Here is a 20,360-nt window from a genome sequence, read left to right on the forward strand (position 1 = left end):
GAGGGAGGAGAGGGTCGGGAAGGTATTTTGTATTTTATGAAATTGGGGAGTGGTATGGATGCTTTTGTAGTTAGGCCGCATATGCGCATTATAAGGAGTTGGGGTAAATAATTCCCCATGATCAAAGAAAGAGGGTTTCAAGCCTACCATTAAAAAAATTTCACTTTTTTACCTTGGTAGGGTTAGTCATGCTAAAGAACGTGGCACAGGCAACCTTTTTATCAGTTATATATTGTTATTTCAATTTGTTAGTTTTGCTTTAATTTGATTAAACCTTTTAAAAGCATTATTAAATTCTGAAATGATACTCTTTAACTATAAATAGATAACCTCACAGTATGGAATTATGATTTTATGATCCAGCTCGTTGGACGTAAAATTGGCCAACCTCTGCAATAAAATATACTCCACAATAAATTGATTTTTTTTTATTTTAATGCTGATTCTACATTTTTTTAGACAGTATAAAGTATTTAGGTAAGTTTTAGTCATTTTCCTTCTTCCCCAAAACTATAGTATAAAAAATTGGACTTTATTTTTAATTGGGGTATATTTCACTATTTTTTTGTAAGATGCTTTTAAAGCTTCAACAACCCCCTTAAAAATGCCTTTTAAAAAGTGTATAGATGATGAAAATGCCCCCCTCCACTTAACCAAATTTTCCCTGTCGGGGGGGGGGGGGGGGGTGTCAAAAATGTCCCTTAACCCCTAAGACAAGAAGCTTCGCACACCACGGTTCAGGTTTAGGAAATGTTATAAATCATATGTTCCCCCCCTAGAAAAAGTGCTTTGCGCCCCTATGAATTATCTCTCTAGATGGGGGCGAAATGTATTCTCTTAGCTTATATTTGTTATTAAACAAGACTGTAAACACGCAAAGATGCATTGAAATGTAATTAAATAGATACAGCAAAACAGTAATTTATATTAAACAAGGATGACAACATCCATGAAAGCGAAGCTCTGAAACGATAGGACAAACGGACATTAACACTTGTGTAGTGTCAGAACTGAATAATCAAAATATAATATTTATAAGAGCCAAAGCAAAATTGTGAGTAAATTTGTTGAAGAACTTCTTGCTACAGGATAATGTTTTTTGGACATTTTTAGGACTTGATTATAGAGTTATTTATTTAGATCACATAAAAATTTGTTGTTAATAAAGTAAAAAAAATTAACATGTTTAAAATGGACGTACGGTTATTCTGGTAATGATTATTGAGTTGCTACGCTTTCTAAATCGAACCTAACTACTACAGGAATCATCATATAGTTTGAAATCGATAGGACAATTCTAACATGCCTAAATTAACGAAAAAAGCTACCCGTCTCAGCCGTACGGACGGACCGAATCTAATTATAGAAAAGCTTAGCTTTCAATAATATTCAAAAACACATCTACACTACAATTATAGTATTTCTAACTCTTGTTGTTTTATTTCCATATTTCTCATTATCATTTTTTCTCTCTTACTTGTTTTTTTATCTTGCTGAATAAACAATATGACAACATCCATTTAAGCAAAGCTTTAAAATCAGATGGTAGGACAAACGAACATTAACACTTGTAGAGTGTCAGAACTTAAAAAGCAGAATGTTATTTTGAAGGTCTGAATAAAATTGTATGTAATTTTAGTGTAAAATTGTCTAAATACAAGATATTAATTAAGGACACTCATATTTTTGCCTTGATTTTATAGATGCTTCGCTTCTAATATTGTATCTTATTGTTCTAGAAATCATAATTCCTAGTACCATATGAATAGGATAATTACACCATAAAAAAAAGTTGCTGTCAAAAAAGTAAAAAAATATACATGTTTAAAATGGATGTACGGACTTATTGGTAACGATTATAGAGTTGATACGCTTTCTAAATAGTACCCAACTATTACAGGAATCAACTTGTAAAGTTTGAAATTGATATGGCAATTCCAACATCTATAATACAAAGTAGAACGATGTCTGTCTGTTTGTTTGTCTGTGTGTCTGTTTGTCTGTTTGTTTGTTTGTTTGTTTGTTTGTTTGTTTGTTTGTTTGTAGCGAAAGATATCTCTAACCACTGAACCGATCAGGTTCTCCTTTACAGGGTAGCTTCTCTTAGGTCCCGGGAAGGTTTATAACTATTTTCTTGGGGGGTGGGACACCCCAGACCCCCTAAAAAGATTTAAAATCCCCCCCCTAGACAAAAAAAAATTTCTTTTCTTTTCTTTTTAAAACTAAAATTAAAATAGTGGGGTCGACTACCCCCACCATATAAAAGAAAGTGTAAGATGTATCTGTAATGGCGTAGCAACTCTAAAATCACCGCAGGAAAGTCCATACGTCCATTTAAAACGTGCTCAGTTTTCACTTTTTTGACACTAATTTTTCGATGCTGTGAGTATTGGTGCAAAAAATATGACGTAACAAAAAAAAGTAGCCAATGAGAGGCCACTATAAATTTTACCATTGTTCAATAACGGCCTCTCATTGGTTAATTTTTTTTGTTACGTCATATTTTTTGCACCAATACTCACAGCATCTAATTTTTCACGTGATACAAATATACTATTCACCTGATTTTTGGAATACTGATTCTTAGGACAACATAGTAAAATGTTAAACGCAAAGCTTCGCTATAAACAAGTCCTAAAAAGTACGTAAGTACGTCTTCAAATAGTATCCTGTATACATATATTATTCAGGACAATATAGAAGTGTTAATGTTCATTTGTCCTACCATTTCAGTGCTTCGTTTTTATGGAATTTGTCATTCTTGTTTTTTCAGAGTTTATGATGTAAAATGTCTGGATAGTTTAAAGACCACCTTTCCTGTTTACTCACAGGTAATGTATTCTACAGAGATTTTTAATGTATAATTTTAAAATAAGTTTTCTACAGTGATAGGCTTAGAAATGATCTGATGTACATAAAGCCACCTTTTGTTTATTTGTAACACAGATGACTACCTGGATACAGTGTTGGGGACCTTTTGTGTCTGCTAGCAAATTGTTTTCTGCTCTTTTGTAGCGGCTTGGCTGTGTTAATATTTTCCATGCTATTGGTTGATACAATACAACACGGGGTTAGGACATATAGTTAATTAACCCCTTCCCCCTATATTGTCTTACTTTAATGTTTAATAGCGGTTACGCCCCTAGAGGCCTCTAGTAGCACTTTAAATATTTGTTTGTTTTTGGTTCTTAAGTCTCTTTTAAGTCTCTTAAGTCTGTAGGCGAATTTTTGTTGTTGATTTTTTGTCATTTCTCCTGGGAGGGTGGTGGTATCCTCCCCCCAAGTATTTATAAAACTTCTCGGGACCTATGAGAAGTTACCCTGTTAAGGAGAACTTGATCGGTTCAGTGGTTAGCGAGATCCTTCAGTACACACAAACAGACACCCTGTTACTTTATTATAAGGATTAACGGCTATGCCCCTAGAGACATCTAATTTGTCTAAGTTAAGATCAGTTGTTTTTATTCATATTTCTAAGCTAACGCCGCCTTGCCCAAAAATAATTATTTACCTTCCCAGGACCTATGAGAAGCGACCGTGTAAAGGAGAACTATATAGGTTCATTGGTTAGCGAAATCCTTCACTACAGATAGACAAGTAAACTAACAAACATCCTGTCTTTATCTATAATACAAAGTAGAACGATGTCTGTCTGTCTGTCCCTTAAGATCTCGGTAACCACTGAACCGATCGGATTCTACTCTTCAGGGTATATACCTATTGGTCTTGTGGTGGTTTTAAGCTATTTTCTTGGGGGGTGGGACACCCCCAACCCCCCAAAAAGAAAAAATTCACCCCCATTTTTTTTTTTTTTGCTTAAGATTTCCTTGGTCCTTTAACGAATTTTGCCTTAATTTTTTTTATCACCTCTTGGGGCAAAGCCCCTAGAGGCTAGGGGCGAAGCCGCTAGTATCTATAAAACTAAGTAAAATGATTTTCACGGCCCCATAGACAACATATAAAATATCATAAATAAATGTGAAATTTTCACCATTGTTCCTAGGAGCTTTGCTGGACAAGGAGAATGGGTATTCTTGATGTTAATCACCTCAGGGTGAACAGGATATTTGTATCCAAACATGTTCCCAAGGTGGCTAAAACTGCTGATAGGTAGGTGTCTTCTAAAGCCTATTTATGTATGAAGCAATCCTACTCTATAATTTAAAATGTCTAACTGTCTGTCTGGGGTGAAACATGTATTACTCGCTGCCATATTTTTTTTTAATTACATGTACTTGAGCCTTTAATTTTGTACTTGTTGGTCTTCTGATTTAGAAACTTTTCTTTTTACACTCTTTACTTAGCTATAATACTATTTAATCTATCTGTATGTCTTTCCCTCTAAAACAATTTCTGGTTACCAAAAACTAAAAATCCAACTTTGTTTTTTCTTGTTAGATTGTCTTGTTAATAAGTTTTCAAATTTACCTCTAATTGAAAAGGCTGTTTTTTTTTATTTTCACAAACTTAAGTCAACTATAATATGTCATATTATAACATGTATCTAGATATTCAAATTATTTTAGGATTAACAGACTTGCACAGTTCATTGGTGAGATTCCGGCTGGTGGCTTAACTGGAGCTAAATGCATCGGCATGGGCTTTATCGAAATCTCTAACTTTTATGCAAAACAAGCTCAAAAGGTTAAAGTTCTTAAATAATGTGATAAATTAACTTTTTAAAAATAGAATTGCAATAATGTCTTTATATAAAGACTAGTGGCTTCACCACTAGCCTCTAGGGGCTTTGCCCTAAGAGGTAATTAGAAAAAATGTAGTACATGTGGTGGATCTTCATCTGCATCATCAAAAAAAAATTGAGGATCTTTATCTTCGTCATCTCATTCTCCATTATTAAAAAAAATGAGGGGGATTTTTTACTTTTGGGGGGTTTGGGGGTGTCCCACGCCACAAGAAAATAGCCTAAAACCACCAAAGGACCAGTAGGTATATTCCCTGAAGAGTAGAATCCGATCAGTTCAGTGGTTACCGAGATCTTAAGGGACAGACAGACAGACATCAAGCTACTTTGTATTATAGCTTTTCTATAGGTTTTCTAACTACAAATGTATGGATAGAATTTATAATACTAGTCCTACTAATAAGGTATGGAAAGTTGTTATATAACCCCTTTCAAGCAATTCTTTATAGAGTATTGCCAAGAAGTTTGATGATTATGTATCTCGAGTGAAAACTAAGGTTAGTGGCTTGAAGAATAGTGCTAGCAAAGAAGATCAAGAATTTGTAGACTCCCCAGAAATTGTTGACCCAAACTACAAAGATTTGCAGGAACAAGAAGTTGGGGGAATGCAGGAATTGAAAAATGATATTCATTTAGTCCAGGTATAATTCAGTTTGATCCTTATACTAATTATTAGTATTTTTTGTAGCAATTGTATTCTTCAACAAGTAATTGTGGATTTCTGTCCTTCTTTCTGTCTTAAGTAAGAGGTGGGCTGATTATTTTGAAAATGCAGATAATTCACTTTACCTTCCACTTGCCATTAACTTCCCCATCACATTACTTTTACTTATTCTCCTTACTGCTTTTTCCACATCCTGTATTTTGCAATAAATAAATGTTTTTTGAAAAAAAAATTCTTTTTATCAAAAACCTTTAACTTGTTTATAAATATTTGAAGTTTAGTATGGAGAAGAATAAAAAGCAATGTTCTGAAGGGCCATATCAAAATTCTCTTTTTTTCACTATCATATGTTTATCCTTTTCTTTCTTGTTCTGTAAATTTTTAAAATTTTCTTTTAAATCTAAAATACGAAAAATTGGTTTGATCGAACCTCGTGGGGCAAAGCCCCTAGAGGCTAGGGGCGAAGCCGCTATTATATGATATAGAATTTGTGTCTAAATTAAACTTAATATTTAGGCTCAGATTACTGAAATAGAAAACATGATAATTGACCTCAGCCACATATCCGGATGTAAACTGATTCAGGGACAATACATTGCTTTCATGGCCAAAGTCGGCATAGAAGAATGGAGTTTCAAATTCCAGTATCATGTAGCTGAATTCGAAGGCCATCGCAGAGACTTCTCAAAGAGCAATCTTACTGAATTCTTCCTGAAAATATTCAAAAATCAGTGTGCCAAGTCATGGGAACCTTTATGTAGGGCTTTCATTTATATATGGGATGTCAGGTATGTTTTTTGTTATTATAGAACACTCCCTAGGCTACAATTGAATTAAGACATAAGTAAGTGCCGAGCTCTTGGACCTATGTATGATGAAATTAAACATAAAACCATGATGTGATGATTCCAGGTAAAACCAAAATATTTCATGGGGTTCTTTTTGAGAAAATTAGATTTGAAAATTTCAAGTTCAATTTTTATCCCCAAGGAGTTACCGCATAATCATGACAAGAAAAGCAAAGATTATCTATTTAAAATATTTAACAACTTTGCTTTTATGAAGTCTTTCATAAAACCGCTCTATACATACATCTATGATTTATTTAAGGCTGAATTTCCTATTCTATCTATTTATATATTTAACAACTTTGCTTTTATAAAGTCTTTCATATAACCTCTCTATATATGATTTATTTAAGGCTGAATTTCCGTGACATTAGCAAAGCAACTGACAAAAATGGCCATCAATTAACTCCCTTCAGAAGTGGTTTTATGAAGAACTTTATAAAAGCAAACTTGTTCAAAATTTTAAATAAATAATCTTTGCTTTTGTTTTCATAAATATGCGGTAACTCCTAGGGAAGAAAATTGAACTTGAAATTTTCAAATCTAATTTTCTCAAAAAGATCACGCTGAAATATTTTGGTTTTACCTGGAATCATCATGGTTTTATGTCTAATTTCACCATACATAGGTCCCAGAGCTTGGAACTTACTTTTGTCTTGATTCAATTGTAGCCTGGCGTGGGAATATTTTCTCATATCCTTTTTTAAATCTATGACACAATGGACGTCCAGTGCCCCCTAGTTTAAATGTCTGTCTGTTTGTAAGTTTGTCAATCCGTCTAAATTCCGCATGACACATAAAATAGTTTTTTAAGGGTTTACAGCTTGTTTGTCTTATTGTATCATCAAAAGTAGCATATTTCCTTGTTCTCTATACATTTCCACACAAGCATATATGAGAATTTAAATTTTACCTACAATAACAATGGAGGTTTCTAGAGCTAAATTTTAGAAAAGAGAACAAGAGCATATGCTATTTGTGATGATACATTAAGAAATTAGAGGTGTAAACCCAAAATAATACTTTTTTATGGGGCATGCAGTAAGTTAACTAAAATCTCAAACTTTTTCTACAGGAAGATGTTTCCAGTTTTAGAATCATCTAAATTTATGAGCCTCTCAACTCTCCTTTCGTTTTAACAATGATCCTATTAAGTTATATTTATTTCACTGAAATTGTAAATATTCTAACATTAATGTTTTCATAGAGCCATGTATTTCTTCATCAAGTGCACATATATTCTAAATCTTCCAAAAACAGCACCTGCAATAGACATAGATAAGTTTATAAAGCATGAACTGGAATTGCTTGAGACTGATTTCCAAATTGCCGAGGATTCTATCCAGACTGTATGCTTCGGATTCTTCAAGTCTTTGATGACAAGTAATAGTTCAAAAGAGACCCAACGGGAAGCTTTTATGGATGATCTGGAGTGGAGAGAAACAACAGAGTACAAGTTCCTACCAGACATTTCTTTTTGGAACCAGGTTAATTTTTATAATACATTAAATACTTTTATTTCAAACTTTGATAACATAAGATAAATGGACAAATTTTTTTTTTTACATTATGAAATGTAATCTCTGGATTTATTAAATAGTAAACAAAAGTTTTAATTAGTAGAAAAAAACTCAGCTGTATATATGATAAACAACTAAATTCTTGCTCTTGCATAATACAATTTTCAGCGATGGTGACACCTTGTTTATAAGCATCAATTATATATTATAAGTTTATCCAGTATCTTTTGCATCCAATTGCATTACAGATAGACTGAGATAGTAATTGTTAGTTCCAAAAAAATATCTATGGACAATTAACTAATTGAACTGCAAGATTGAATGCTTCCAAATGATCAAATTGATTTTCTAAAACAAAATCTTTCTTACCTTATACATATTCTAATTTTAAAATAAGATATGTTTAAGATGATGCAATGAAACAATAACAAATGTGCTAAATAAAGTAATAGATTTTTCCTTTAAAAAAAGAATTTTAATTTTTTATAAGATTGTCAAAATTCCAAGTTTTTATTCCAAATTTGATTATATTGCAGGGATGGTCAAATGATTTCAAACGCTTTGTTTCAAATGGAGAGCAATCTATGAAATTCTGTGTGAGCATTGAACATTATGAAAACCTTACAAAGCAGGAAAGCATCCTAGATATTAAGAATCAGTTTCCAGTTCTCTTGAGCCAATTAGAAGATGATATGAAAGACTTTAGTAAAGAAATTTTGTGTATTAGATTTGCACAGCTTTTCAATGAGATGTGCCAAAATAATTTGGACCCTCTATATGAGGATTACTGTAAAATCAAGAGATGTAGGTATGATGCACTTAATGTATCATTTATTTCATGTTATGCAACTAAAAATAATACCTTTATATGTTTTCCATGATTTTAATTTTATTTTTTAAGGTTGATGTACTTTGATGTAAAACTGAATTACATTGCACACATTCACTCAACTAGTATTGACATCAAGAAGAAAGGTGATGAGGAAAAAAAAATTCTTGAGAAAGATATCAAGACTGTGGACAAGGCTATACAATCAATTCTAGATGATAGTCTGGTAGACTTGAAGGAAGATGTTCTGTGCACAAGATTTATGACAACATATAAGGAGAAATGTCAAAACAGCTTGGATCCTGTCTTACAGGAATACACTAAACTTAAGAGCATTAGGTACTCATTTTAAAAGGGCAAGCTGCTCTATAGCTAGGGTCTTTCTGTATAAGTAAGTTAGATTTTCTCATATTCTATGAAAGATAAAGGTTTGATGTTTCTAGCGAAGACTACTCTTACTATGGGTTATTTTAGTCCATTTAATAACATTAGCAGCCACCTCGCTCCTTGACTGCTTTTTAGACTATTCTTTTCTTTTGTAGAATTACCTTAAATATCTATAGGATATGTTTGACCATTTTATAACAATGTCAGCCTGACGGCTACTTTATAATTACAGATTTTTTTCATTTTTCCTTTTTTTCCCTTTGCAATTTTTTCCTTACCACTTTTTCCTTCCTTTCTAGTTCTTTTTTTTCAATTTTATTAACTTCTAAATAGTTCATTGAATTATTATTTAGACCTATATACATGGAACTCAAACCGACTTTCACAGGAAAAATTGATGAATCCAAAAAAGAATCCAAGGAGAGAGTTGAGAAAGAAATCATGAAAAAAGATTTGAAGACTCTAGACATCGCAATCAAGAAATTTCTAGATGAGGGTCTTAAAGATGAAGGTCTCAGTGATTTTAATGTAGAGTTTTTATATACAAACTTTATGAAGATATTCAAGGAGAATTGCCAAGAAAGTTGGAACCCTTTGTTTGAAGAATACCGACAAATTAAGAGCAGTAGGTAAAATTAATTTCTTATATTGTATTTTGTTATTATTGTTGATTTTATGTTGTACAACATAATCTATTTAATATTTTTATTGTTTAGATCAATCTACTTGAAATTTAAACTGGCCATTGTTGAACACATTTCCTCATCTGACAAAGATATCAAGAAGAAAGGGGATGAGGAAAAGAAACTTCATGAGAAAGATATCAAGACTGTAGACACTGCAATCCAGAAATGTGTAGAAGATGGTATGAAAGAAGAAGGTCTGAAAGACTTTCATGAAGATTTTTTTTCTGTAAGCTTTATGGAGATTTTAAAGGAGAAATGCAAAAATAGTTTGGATCCATTGTATGAGGAATGCTGTCGTATTAGGAGCCTCAGGTACATTAGTTTAGAAATTTACATTAATAAATATCTATGATAATGAATAAATAAAATCTTTGAATACAATGTCTTAAACAAATCAGAATTTTAAACAATCAAATGAAATTTTAAGTAATAAATTCCAACAAAGCACTGACTAAAGAAGACTTTTAAAAATTTGTTGATAATGATGTGAAAAATCATATCTATCTTGACCAGTTGAATAATTAAACTTGAAGTTTGCAGGTCTTTTCAAAATCTAAAGCCTAAATCAACTTTAAAATAATTTGATTATTTTACTTTGATATCAAACTAAGCATCATATCAGTCAAAACAATTTATATTAAAATAAATCTTTAAAATTAAGTTTGCTTTGTAAATTATAAATGGCTTAATATATTAAATTTTTATTGATTAGATCACTGTACTCAGATTTCAAACTGAAAATTATAGAACTTGATTTCTCATCTGACAAAGATATCAAAGAGAAATGTGATGAGGAAAAGAAACTATATGAGAAAGATTTAAAGTCTGTAGACAATGCAATCCAGAATTGTATAGAGAATGGCATGAAAGATGAAGGTCTGAAAGATGTAAGTGAAGATATTTTCTATAGAAGCTTTAGAAAGATTTTGAAAGAGCAATGTCAGCATAGTTGGGACCCTTTGTTTGAGGAATACAGACTAATCAAGAGCCGTAGGTATGATTTTGTATATTCCTTTTTGTTAATATTAATCATTTTATGCTATAAAGTAAAAATTATTTGTTATTATATTATTGTTTAGATCAATGTTCTTGAATTTCAACTTGAAAATTATAGAACTTAATTTCTCATCTGACAAAGATATCAAAGAGAAAGGTGATGAGGAAAAGAAACTTTATGAGAAAGATATAGATAATGTTGACACTGCAATCCAGAATTGTATAGAGGATGGAAGGAAAGAGGAAGGTCTAAAAGACTTCAATGAAGATTTATTCTATAACAGCTTTGAAAAGATTTTCATAAGGAAATGTCAGCAAAGTTGGGACCCGTTGTTTGAGGAGTACAAGAGAATCAAAAGCCGCAGGTATTAATAAATTGATTATTTTTTCTATTTAGATATTTTTGTGCTTTTTATGAAACTAAAATAGTTCACTATGTCACCTTTAATTAACATATAATTCTAAATTCATTAATGTTTTCTAGATCAAAATACTTGGAACTGAAGCTGACGTTCATAACCCTCATTCATTCATCTCCAAAGGACATCAAAGAAAAAGGTGATGAAGAAAAGATACTTCTTGAGAAAGATATGAAGACTGTAGACACTGCAATCCATAAATGTATAGAGGTTGGTATGAAAGATGAAGGTATAAAAGTCTTTGACGAAGATTTTTTCTATTCAAGCTTTAACAAAATTTTCAAAGAGAAATGCCAGAATAGTTGCGACCCTTTGTTTGAGGAGTACAAGAGAATCAAAAGTCGTAGGTATAATTAGATATATTTTTCTTTCTGTTTAGCTATGTTTGCTCTTCTTTCTAAAACTAAAGAAGTTTATTTTCTCAAATTAAATGTACACCATACTTGATTATATGAACACAGTAATAGTGTCTGACTGATTATGACGTAACAAAAAAATTAGCCAATGAGAGGCCACTATAAATTTTACCATTGGTCAATAACGGCCTCCCATTGGCTAATTTTTTTTTGTTACGTCATAATCAGTCAGACACTATTACTGTGTTCGATTATATCATAATTACCTAGATCAAAATACTTGGAACTAAAGCAGACGTTCATTACCCTCATTCACTCATCTCCAAAAGACATTAAAATGGAAGGAGATGAGGAAAAGAAACGTTTTGAGAAAGATATAAAGACTGTATATTGCAATCCAGAAATGTATAGAGGATGGTATGAAAGATGAAGGTCTGAAAGATATAAAGGAAGATATTTTCTATGAAAGCTTTACAAATATTTTCAAAGAGAAATGTCAGAATAGTTGGGACCCTTTGTTTGAGGAGTATAAGAGAATCAAAAGTCGCAGGTGTATTTAAATAAATTAAACTTTCTGTTATGATATATTTGTTCTTTACCTTAAAATTAAAAGCTTATTTTCAGCAGAAAGTTAGGTTGGCTGTAACTGATCACATTTTTTTGTAATTAAAACACCCCTTTCATTTACCTAAAATGTCTTTTTGCCTTTAACTTTTTTGTTATTAAAATTTGTGGTATTGTGTCTATTTCAGCATTTATAGCAGTGTATTTCTTACTGGCTTACTTTCATTATTTTTATTGATATCAGATTGTACAACATAATATATTTAATATCCCTAATTTCTTATTGTTTAGATCAATGTACTTGATATTCAAACTGAACTATACAAATTCAAATTTTTCATCTGACAAAGATATCAAGATCAAACATGATGAGGAAAAGAAATATGAGAAAGATATGAAGACTGTAGACATTGCAGTCCAGAAATGTATAGAGGATGGTATGAAAGATGAAGGTCTGAAAGACTTTAACGAAGATTTTTTCTTCACAGGTTTTAACAAAATTTACAAAGAGAAATGTCAAAATAGTTGGAACCCTTTGTTTGAGGAGTACAAGAGAATCAAAAGCCGCAGGTAATAATAAACGGTTTATTCATTCTATTTAGATATATTTGTGCTTTTTATGAAACTAAAATAGTTTACAATATCACCTTTAATTTACAATATTCTTAAATATATCATTATTATTAGGTCAAAATACTTGGAACTTAAACTGACTTTCAATAAACTCATTTTCTCATCTGACATCAAGAAGAAAGATGACGAGGAAACAAATCTTTTTGAGAAAGACATGAAAATTGTAGAGAAAGCAATCCAGAGTGTTTGTTCTGGATTTTTCTTTGCTGCCCTTAATGTCAAAGCAGACTGGGCTAACAAACTAGGTAAGAATCATTATGTATATCAAAAAAAAATATAAGAGAAACTACTCAACAATAAAGATAAAGTAGACTTGTTACATTTTTTCAGCCTTTTGGAAAAAAGGCAAAAGATTTTAATTTTTTATGAATTCAAATTTTTAAAAGCGACGCTTTTCTATAATTAGGGTCGTCCGAGACAGATAGCTTTTTCCGTTAATTTAGGCATGTTAGAATTGTCCTATCGATTTCAAACGTTGCATGGTGATTCCTGTAGTAGTTAGGTACATTTTAGAAAGCAACTCTATAATCATTTCTAGAATGTCCATTTTAAACATGTTGATTTTTCTACTTTTTTAACAACAAATTTTTATGTGATCTAATTATCCGTTTGATCTGATATTTGGTATATTGATTCCTGGGACAACAAAGTACAATATTATAAGCAAAGTAACTCTATAATCAAGTCCTAAAAATGTAAGTATGTCCATAAACATTATCCTGTATCAAGCAGTTTTTTAACAAATTTACTGACAATTTTGCTTCAACTCTTATACTTTTATATTCTGATTATTCAGTTCTGACACTATACAAGTGTTAATGTCCTTTTGTCCTACCGTTTCAGTGATTTGCTTTTATGGATGTTGTCATCCTTGTTTTTTATTACTTTTTCGTCATTTGCATGTCCTTTGTGACATCTAAAACAATTTTCTTAAAAAGTTTGTAACAATTTTTTATAAAACCCCTTGTTTTAATTTGAACTGTTTCAGGGATGTTTATTTGCACTCACGATTTTTATTTTTATTTTTAGTTAAAGTTATTGTATTTTCTTAATCTCCATCATCAATCTAATAGATTAATATATATTTGTTTAGGTTTAAAATACATTCCAGACTTCAATGAAATTGAAAAGACAGAATCTAACTTTTACAAGACGTGTACTTTTGGAGAAACCGTATATAGTGACAAGAGTGGAAACGAAGCTAAAGTCAATCTATATAGAAAATCTCAAGAACCATTTGTACTAGTTCATAGCATTGAAGACAATATTGAGTACATACATAAAATGAACGAGGATGGACTGCTACAAGATGGCATGTACAGATTCAAAGTACCTGAAGGAGACACAGGTATAGGAAGCAGATTATTTTGGCGAGGGGACAGACATGAAGAAAATCTTTTTATCTTATACAACTTTAGTTCAAGTGGACAAATAAGATATATAGAACATGTATATATTAAAGAAGATGAATCTTGGAGAATATTAACTGAATACAATTTTCACCCTGATCCCCCATCTTGGTCCAAAGTGAAAACAGATACCCAAAATTGTAATATTACATGATTTTCTTAACTTAGTAGCATTTTTATAATTGATGGTTATCAAGTGATTAAAGTATTATGTTAAACAAATTTATTTTAATCAGAGAATAGAACATTTTCATTGATAAAAATAGAAATAGTTGCCTAAATATTTTTATAAATTGATTTTCTTAGCTTTGTAATTAGTTCCTACCACGAGAATTATGTTAAAAACGCCGACAGCTTGTTATTGTTGTGCTACTGATGAACATATGTAATTATTTTACTTCATATTAATACCAGCGGCTGTTTCCCTAGCCTCTAGAGATGGTAGTAAAATTGTCTAAAACCACCCATAGTCTTAAATCGAAAAATAAAAGTGTCTAAAACCACCCAAGAAAAAAAATGGTCCTGGGTGTATTTTTTTCTAGGGGTGATATCTCTTGCAAGGTTGGTGGTACACTACCCTAAAATATTTATAAACCTTTCCAGGACCTATGATAAGCTTTTTCGTAAAGGAGAACCATATAGGATCAGCGAGATTCCTAGGTACAGATAGTCACATATAGAACCTGCTACTATAATAAAGAATAACATTATTCTATCCTATTATATAAAGTAGTAAGCTTTTTTGTCTGTAGCTAACTGCTGAACCGTTATGGTCCTCCTTTAGAGCGAAGCATCATATAGGTCCAGGGAAGGCTTATAACTATTTTTTTAAAAGGGTAAATCTACAATTCCAAGAAAAAAATCGCCCTAGGAAAAATGGCAAGGGGCGAATCTACTAGTTCTTATATAAAAGTAACAGAAATTCATTATGTCTCTTTGTGCTAATGGATCTTGCTACCCGCTGAACCGAAGTTTTTTTCCCTTTACTATTAAGGTCCTGGGAAGGTCTATAACTTTTTGGGGGAGGTTACCACCAACCTTCCACGTGAAATCGTTCTATTAAAAATTACTCCAGCCCATTTAGTTTTTACTTTTTCTTTTTAAAAATGAAATTAAAAGATAGTAAGTGCCGCTTGTTGATACTAAATATAACATCATGAACTAAACTAAATATATGAGAAAGACTTATAAACTACATAACTTTTGTGTCACTTTTGAGGAAGACGATTCCCTTTTCTCCCATCTCTTTTGAAGAGATTTTCTTCCCCCTTTCCCTTTTTCTTTTCCGAAATGTATATAACGTCACAGGAATCGTCTTCCTCAAAAGTGACACAAAAGTTATTTAGCTTCCTAGTCTTTCTCAACTATATGCATTATCAAAAAACTTGTTTAATAAAATAATAATATTCACTTGTTAAATACTTCACAACTTGTAGAAATATTTTTTTATATTGTATGTACTGTTATTCATTGTAATATAATGTATTTAAAAATTAGGACTGTTGCTTTTTTAATTAGATGCAAAGCTACTTTATAATCAGAATAACAATGTCTGTGCTCGTGCATCCAACTCTTGATCTAACAATTAAGAAAACTGTCCGGTATCATCCTCTTAGGATTTTTTTTCAATTAAACAAATTTTGATCTCCCCTCCCCAACGAAACTATGTCTGTGGCCGCGGCGCTCGGCACCCTGGCCTGCCTAACCGCACTGCGCAGCCCCCTAGCCTGCCAACAACTAAAAACCAATCAAAATTTAATAGAAGTACTTAAAGTTGTTAAGAAAACGTTATTCTAAAACTTTAAGGACTAGTGTAATAAACAACCAAATGTCCCCTCTCTCTCTGGTGGGATGGTAGGTATTTACTGAGCTCGATCTTTAAATCGTTTATAGGTGATTTAAACCGGGGCGATTCATTTGGCGCACCATCAAATTATTAATATCAATCTTTAAATCGAATTTGCATGGGCGATTTGAATCGGGCAGTGGCGCGGGCCCGGCGCGGCAACGCCACTCACCGAGTGGCATTGCCGGTTTAAATCGGGGTGATTTATTTAATAAATAAATATTTTTTTTTAATTACTTTAATATTTTATTGCAAAACTATTGTGAAAACATTTTTATAGTTATTTTTAAAATAAATTATATATTAATGTTTTATATAAAATACCATGCTGACACGGAATTTTACATAAAATGCCTTACTGACACGGCTTATGTAATAAAGTTGTACTGGCGCGGATCGATATTTTATTGAGTGTCGCAAGCGATTTAACAACACCGCGCCGAAAATCTTTTAAATATCAATGTTTTATAGGCGCGCTGTGGCTAACCACCAGCGCACCTACAAATCACCTCTGAATCGCCCCGATTCAGCGCACTATAAAAACGATTTAAAGATCCAGCTCTGTATCCATCTTCCATGGAAAAATGCGCAACGGGCAGAGCGGGGGAGGTTTGTTGTCTCCAAAATTTGTCTAAAAAAACTTTAGATGCCCCGCTTCTTGAAATCATGTGCACGCCCCAAGCATGCTACATAGTGTAGGATTCCTAACATTCTCTATCAAACAAGATCTTCAACACTTGAAGATATACAGACAGATATGTACTATATAATATAGAAGTAGCGCAGCTACTCTATAACTCGTGTATTCTCATTTGTGTCCGTTCTAACGACTGTATACCAAATAAAGGTACAGCAAAATATAAAAAAAAAAATTACATTCGGATGCATGTGTTGAGTTGTATTCATATAATATAAGTAACAGGATGTATGTCTGTCTGTCTGTGTGTGTGTGAAATATCTCTCTTACCGCTAACTGATCTATATGGCTATCTTTTACACTTAAGCTTCGTATAGGTCGAGACCAAATTTATAACTATCCTCTAAAAAATTTTATTTAAAAAAAAACTAATATGGAAGTGGTGGGTCGACTTCCCCCACCCACCCATCCCCCATCTTATTAGGTTCTAATTGAAAGTTTCTACCGTTTGATATTAATTGTTTTCAGAGCACTTAACCCTACTCAGTGTGTGAGGGTTAAGGTCTAGATAAAAATCTATCAACAAAATTCAACACATACCCAATTCTTAAACACATACCTTCATCTAAAGGCGTGCAAAGGGGGTGTAGAATTGTATCACCCCCCCCCCCTAGTAATTCAATACTTGCACACATGCCTTCATTCTAAAGCGTGCAGAAGGGAGGTGTAGGTAGTGTATACACCCCCCTGGCAATACAATTCTTACACACACACACACCTTCATCCAAAGACGTGCAGAAGGGGAGTGTAGGGTTTTTCCGCCCCACCTCCATAGCAACCCAATTCTAACACACATACCTTCACACAGAGACGTACAGAAGGGGGGTATCCATCCCCCTGGCAATCCAATACTTACACACATACCTTCATCCAGAGGCTTGCAGAAGGGGAGTGTAACGGTTGTATCAACCCCTCCTGGCAACCCAATTCTTACACACATATCTAGATGCGTGCAGAAGGGGGTTGTAATGAATGTAATCCCCACCCCCCTAGTAATTCAATATTTACACACATACCTTTATCCAGAGGCGTGCAGAAGGGGGTGTAGGGGTGTTTCCACCCCACCCCCCTAGCATCCCAATACTTAGACTTGTTTTGGTGGTATACCGTGTAGGCGTGCAGAAGGGGAGTGTTTCCCTACTCTTTTCTTTTGAGATTTTGGAGCCCCCCCTCGAAAAAAAAAATAAAAAGCTTATGAACGAAAGTGCCAATGTCTTATACAAAAGCCTTGCACTTTAATTCCAGAGTCATTGAGAAAAATTTAAATTAACTCAAATGTATCAAAATCGCTTAAAAGAACAAGATAAATTGTTAATGATAGATAAGATGTAACACAGTAGACCAATAAGTTAAAGATAAATGCCGATTTTTTTTATTGTAAATTGCTCTATCCCAGCATCCCTGATAAATACAGATTTTTCTAGTCTATTGTCCTCTCCCTGAGTGCTTGATACATCTCTGATCATGATACTAATTCATCAAGTGGGTACATACTACATACTACATATCTTTACATCTCAAATCAGCCATTTCAATCACAAGATTCATTGCAATGGATATAGAATACGTGGATATTGTGACTGGGCAATTTTTGTCGTAAATTTAGGTTGCTAATATAGTCCTCAGATATCGGTCAATACGTTCCTCCATGGTCTGGGGAGGGGATGAGGTAAAGTCATAAGGGGTTGGGAGTATAGTTGAATTAGCCAGATGGGAGAAACTTATCAGGGTATGCGAGAATCTCGACACAATATCCAAATATTTCATTTCTATTTTCATTAAGTTGGCAGTCATTTCCGCCTATTAGTTATACCATCAACATTTAATAAAGAATAACGATGTCTGTCTGTCTGTCTGAAGCTTAGTAACAGCTAAACCGATTGGGCTCTACTCTTCATAGAATATAGCTTTTGGCCCGGTTTTTGATGCTGCGCAAAATAGTACAAAAAAATGACGTCATATGATAAAATAACCAATGAGAGGCGAGTATATATTTTACCATTGGTCAATTACAATGTATACTGGCCTCTCATTGGACAACTTTATAGTATGACGTCATTTTTTTTGTACCATTTTGCGCAGCATCCCGGTTTTTAAAATCTGTTTGGTAAAACATTCTATAAAGTAACGTTTTCTTATCTCAAAACAGAAAGAGAGAAATAAGAGAAACACGGAATAAAGGCAACGGTATTCTATCCCGTTTATGAAATATTGGGTTTTTCTTTTATCAAAGCCAACCCATCCTATAAGCGCAATGAATACGGATTTGATGATTTAAAAGAAACGGATGTCTGAAAAGTTCGCAATATGGCAATTAATCTTTGCAGTATAACTTCTGAGACATAATAATCAGTAGCTTTTGTCTGGCTGGCTGCCTAGCCCTGCTACAACTAGCAGCTGTGCGTCCATCCCCTAATTAAAACCCTTACAACTTTATTAAATTTAGTATTAATAAATAATTATTGATAAACCTAAAAGTCACGAAACCTTTGTAATTTTTTACTCTTTCTTTCTAATAAAATTAAAAAAATGTATTGAAGAAAGATTGAAGTACAAGGAATTAAAAATATGTATTAATTTTAATATTATTTTAGGTACATCTGTTTCATAGTTAGTTCAATAAACAACTATTCGTAACATGCCTAGTTCACTGGGGAAGTAGAGGATGTCTGCTCTGTGTAGAGCTTAAAATCTCGGAAATGGTTATTGTCTATCCATATTCCTTGACATATAGTAATAATCTATTGGTTATACTTTCCTATGATAAATTGCCAGTCTGCTAAGGATTTAAGTTTAAGCGTGACAGATTGGCCATCTAGGATAATACATCTATTGATTACACTTTCATATGCCAGTTTGCCAGTCTGCTGAGAATTTGATTTTAAGCTGAACAGATTACCATCTAGTGTAATACATCTATTGATTACTCTTTCCTATAACAGTTTTCCAGTCTGGTAAAAATTTAATTTTAAGCGTGAAAGATTGATCATCTAGAGTAATACATTTATTGATTACACTTTCATATGCCAGTTTGCCAGTCTGCTAAGAACTTAATTTTAAGCTGGACAGGTTGACCTGACCATCTAGGGTAATACATCTATTGATTGCACTTTCCTATGTCAATTTCCCAGTCTGCTAGTAATTTAATTTTAAGCTGGACAGGTTGACCTGACTATCTAGGGTAATAAATCTATTGATTGCACTTTCCTATGTCAATTTGCCAGTCTGATAAGAAATTCATTTTAAGCGTGGCAGATTGGCCATCTAGGGTAATATATCTATTGGTTATAGTTTCCTAGGTCAGTTTGCCAGTCTGCTAAGAATTCAATTATAATCTGGACAGATTCACCATCTAGAGTAATACATCTATTGGTTATAGTTTCCTATGCCAGGTTGCCAGTCTGCTAAGAACTAAGGACAGATTGGCAATCTAGGGTAATACATTTATTGGTTACACTTTCATATGCCAGTTTGCCAGTCTGCTAAGAACTTAATTTTAAGCTGGACAGATTTGCCATCTAGGGTAATACATCTATTGTTTATACTTTCCAATTTCAGTTTGCCATTCTGCTAAAAATGTATAAGTCGGAAAGATTGAACATCTAGGGTAATACATCTATTGATTACTCTTTCATATGCCAGTTTGCCAGTCTGCTAATAATTTAATTTTAAGCGTGACAGATTCACCATCTAGGGTAATACATCTATTCATTATAATTTCCTATGTCAGTTTACTAGAATGCTAAGAATTTAATTATAATCTGATTCTGGACAGATTCACCATCTAGAGTAATACATCGATTG

The 20,360-nt window shown here is 32.7% G+C and overlaps 1 protein-coding gene across 1 annotated transcript; it reads left to right on the forward strand.

Moving 5' to 3' along the window:
- The first annotated feature begins 2,777 nt into the window (after positions 1–2,777).
- On the forward strand, positions 2,778–14,145 carry LOC145305859 (uncharacterized). The gene is made up of 17 exons (XM_080147685.1): positions 2,778–2,831; positions 4,004–4,110; positions 4,527–4,644; positions 5,152–5,343; positions 5,883–6,154; positions 7,422–7,701; positions 8,271–8,542; positions 8,636–8,902; positions 9,304–9,579; positions 9,667–9,948; positions 10,349–10,630; positions 10,716–10,997; positions 11,117–11,398; positions 11,678–11,957; positions 12,263–12,541; positions 12,659–12,849; positions 13,698–14,145. Exons 2-14 carry the CDS (start codon positions 4,025–4,027, stop codon positions 11,835–11,837), a joined length of 3,051 nt encoding a protein of 1,016 aa, XP_080003811.1. The 5' UTR covers positions 2,778–2,831; positions 4,004–4,024; the 3' UTR covers positions 11,838–11,957; positions 12,263–12,541; positions 12,659–12,849; positions 13,698–14,145.
- Positions 14,146–20,360: the final 6,215 nt, after the last annotated feature.

Source organism: Acartia tonsa, chromosome 14 (assembly GCF_053477335.1).
Source record: "Acartia tonsa isolate MP-2025a chromosome 14, ASM5347733v1, whole genome shotgun sequence".
NCBI lineage: Eukaryota > Metazoa > Arthropoda > Copepoda > Calanoida > Acartiidae > Acartia > Acartia tonsa.

What these genes read in the sequence shown, in the direction of transcription:
- LOC145305859 (XM_080147685.1), top strand. Translation starts at nt 4,025, where the DNA reads ATGGGTATTCTTGATGTTAATCACCTCAGGGTGAACAGGATATTTGTA. An exon ending in ATGATATTCATTTAGTCCAG is followed by an intron (nt 5,344 to 5,882) that starts GTATAATTCAGT and finishes CTTAATATTTAG; the next exon opens with GCTCAGATTACTGAAATAGA. An exon ending in ACATTTCTTTTTGGAACCAG is followed by an intron (nt 7,702 to 8,270) that starts GTTAATTTTTAT and finishes ATTATATTGCAG; the next exon opens with GGATGGTCAAATGATTTCAA.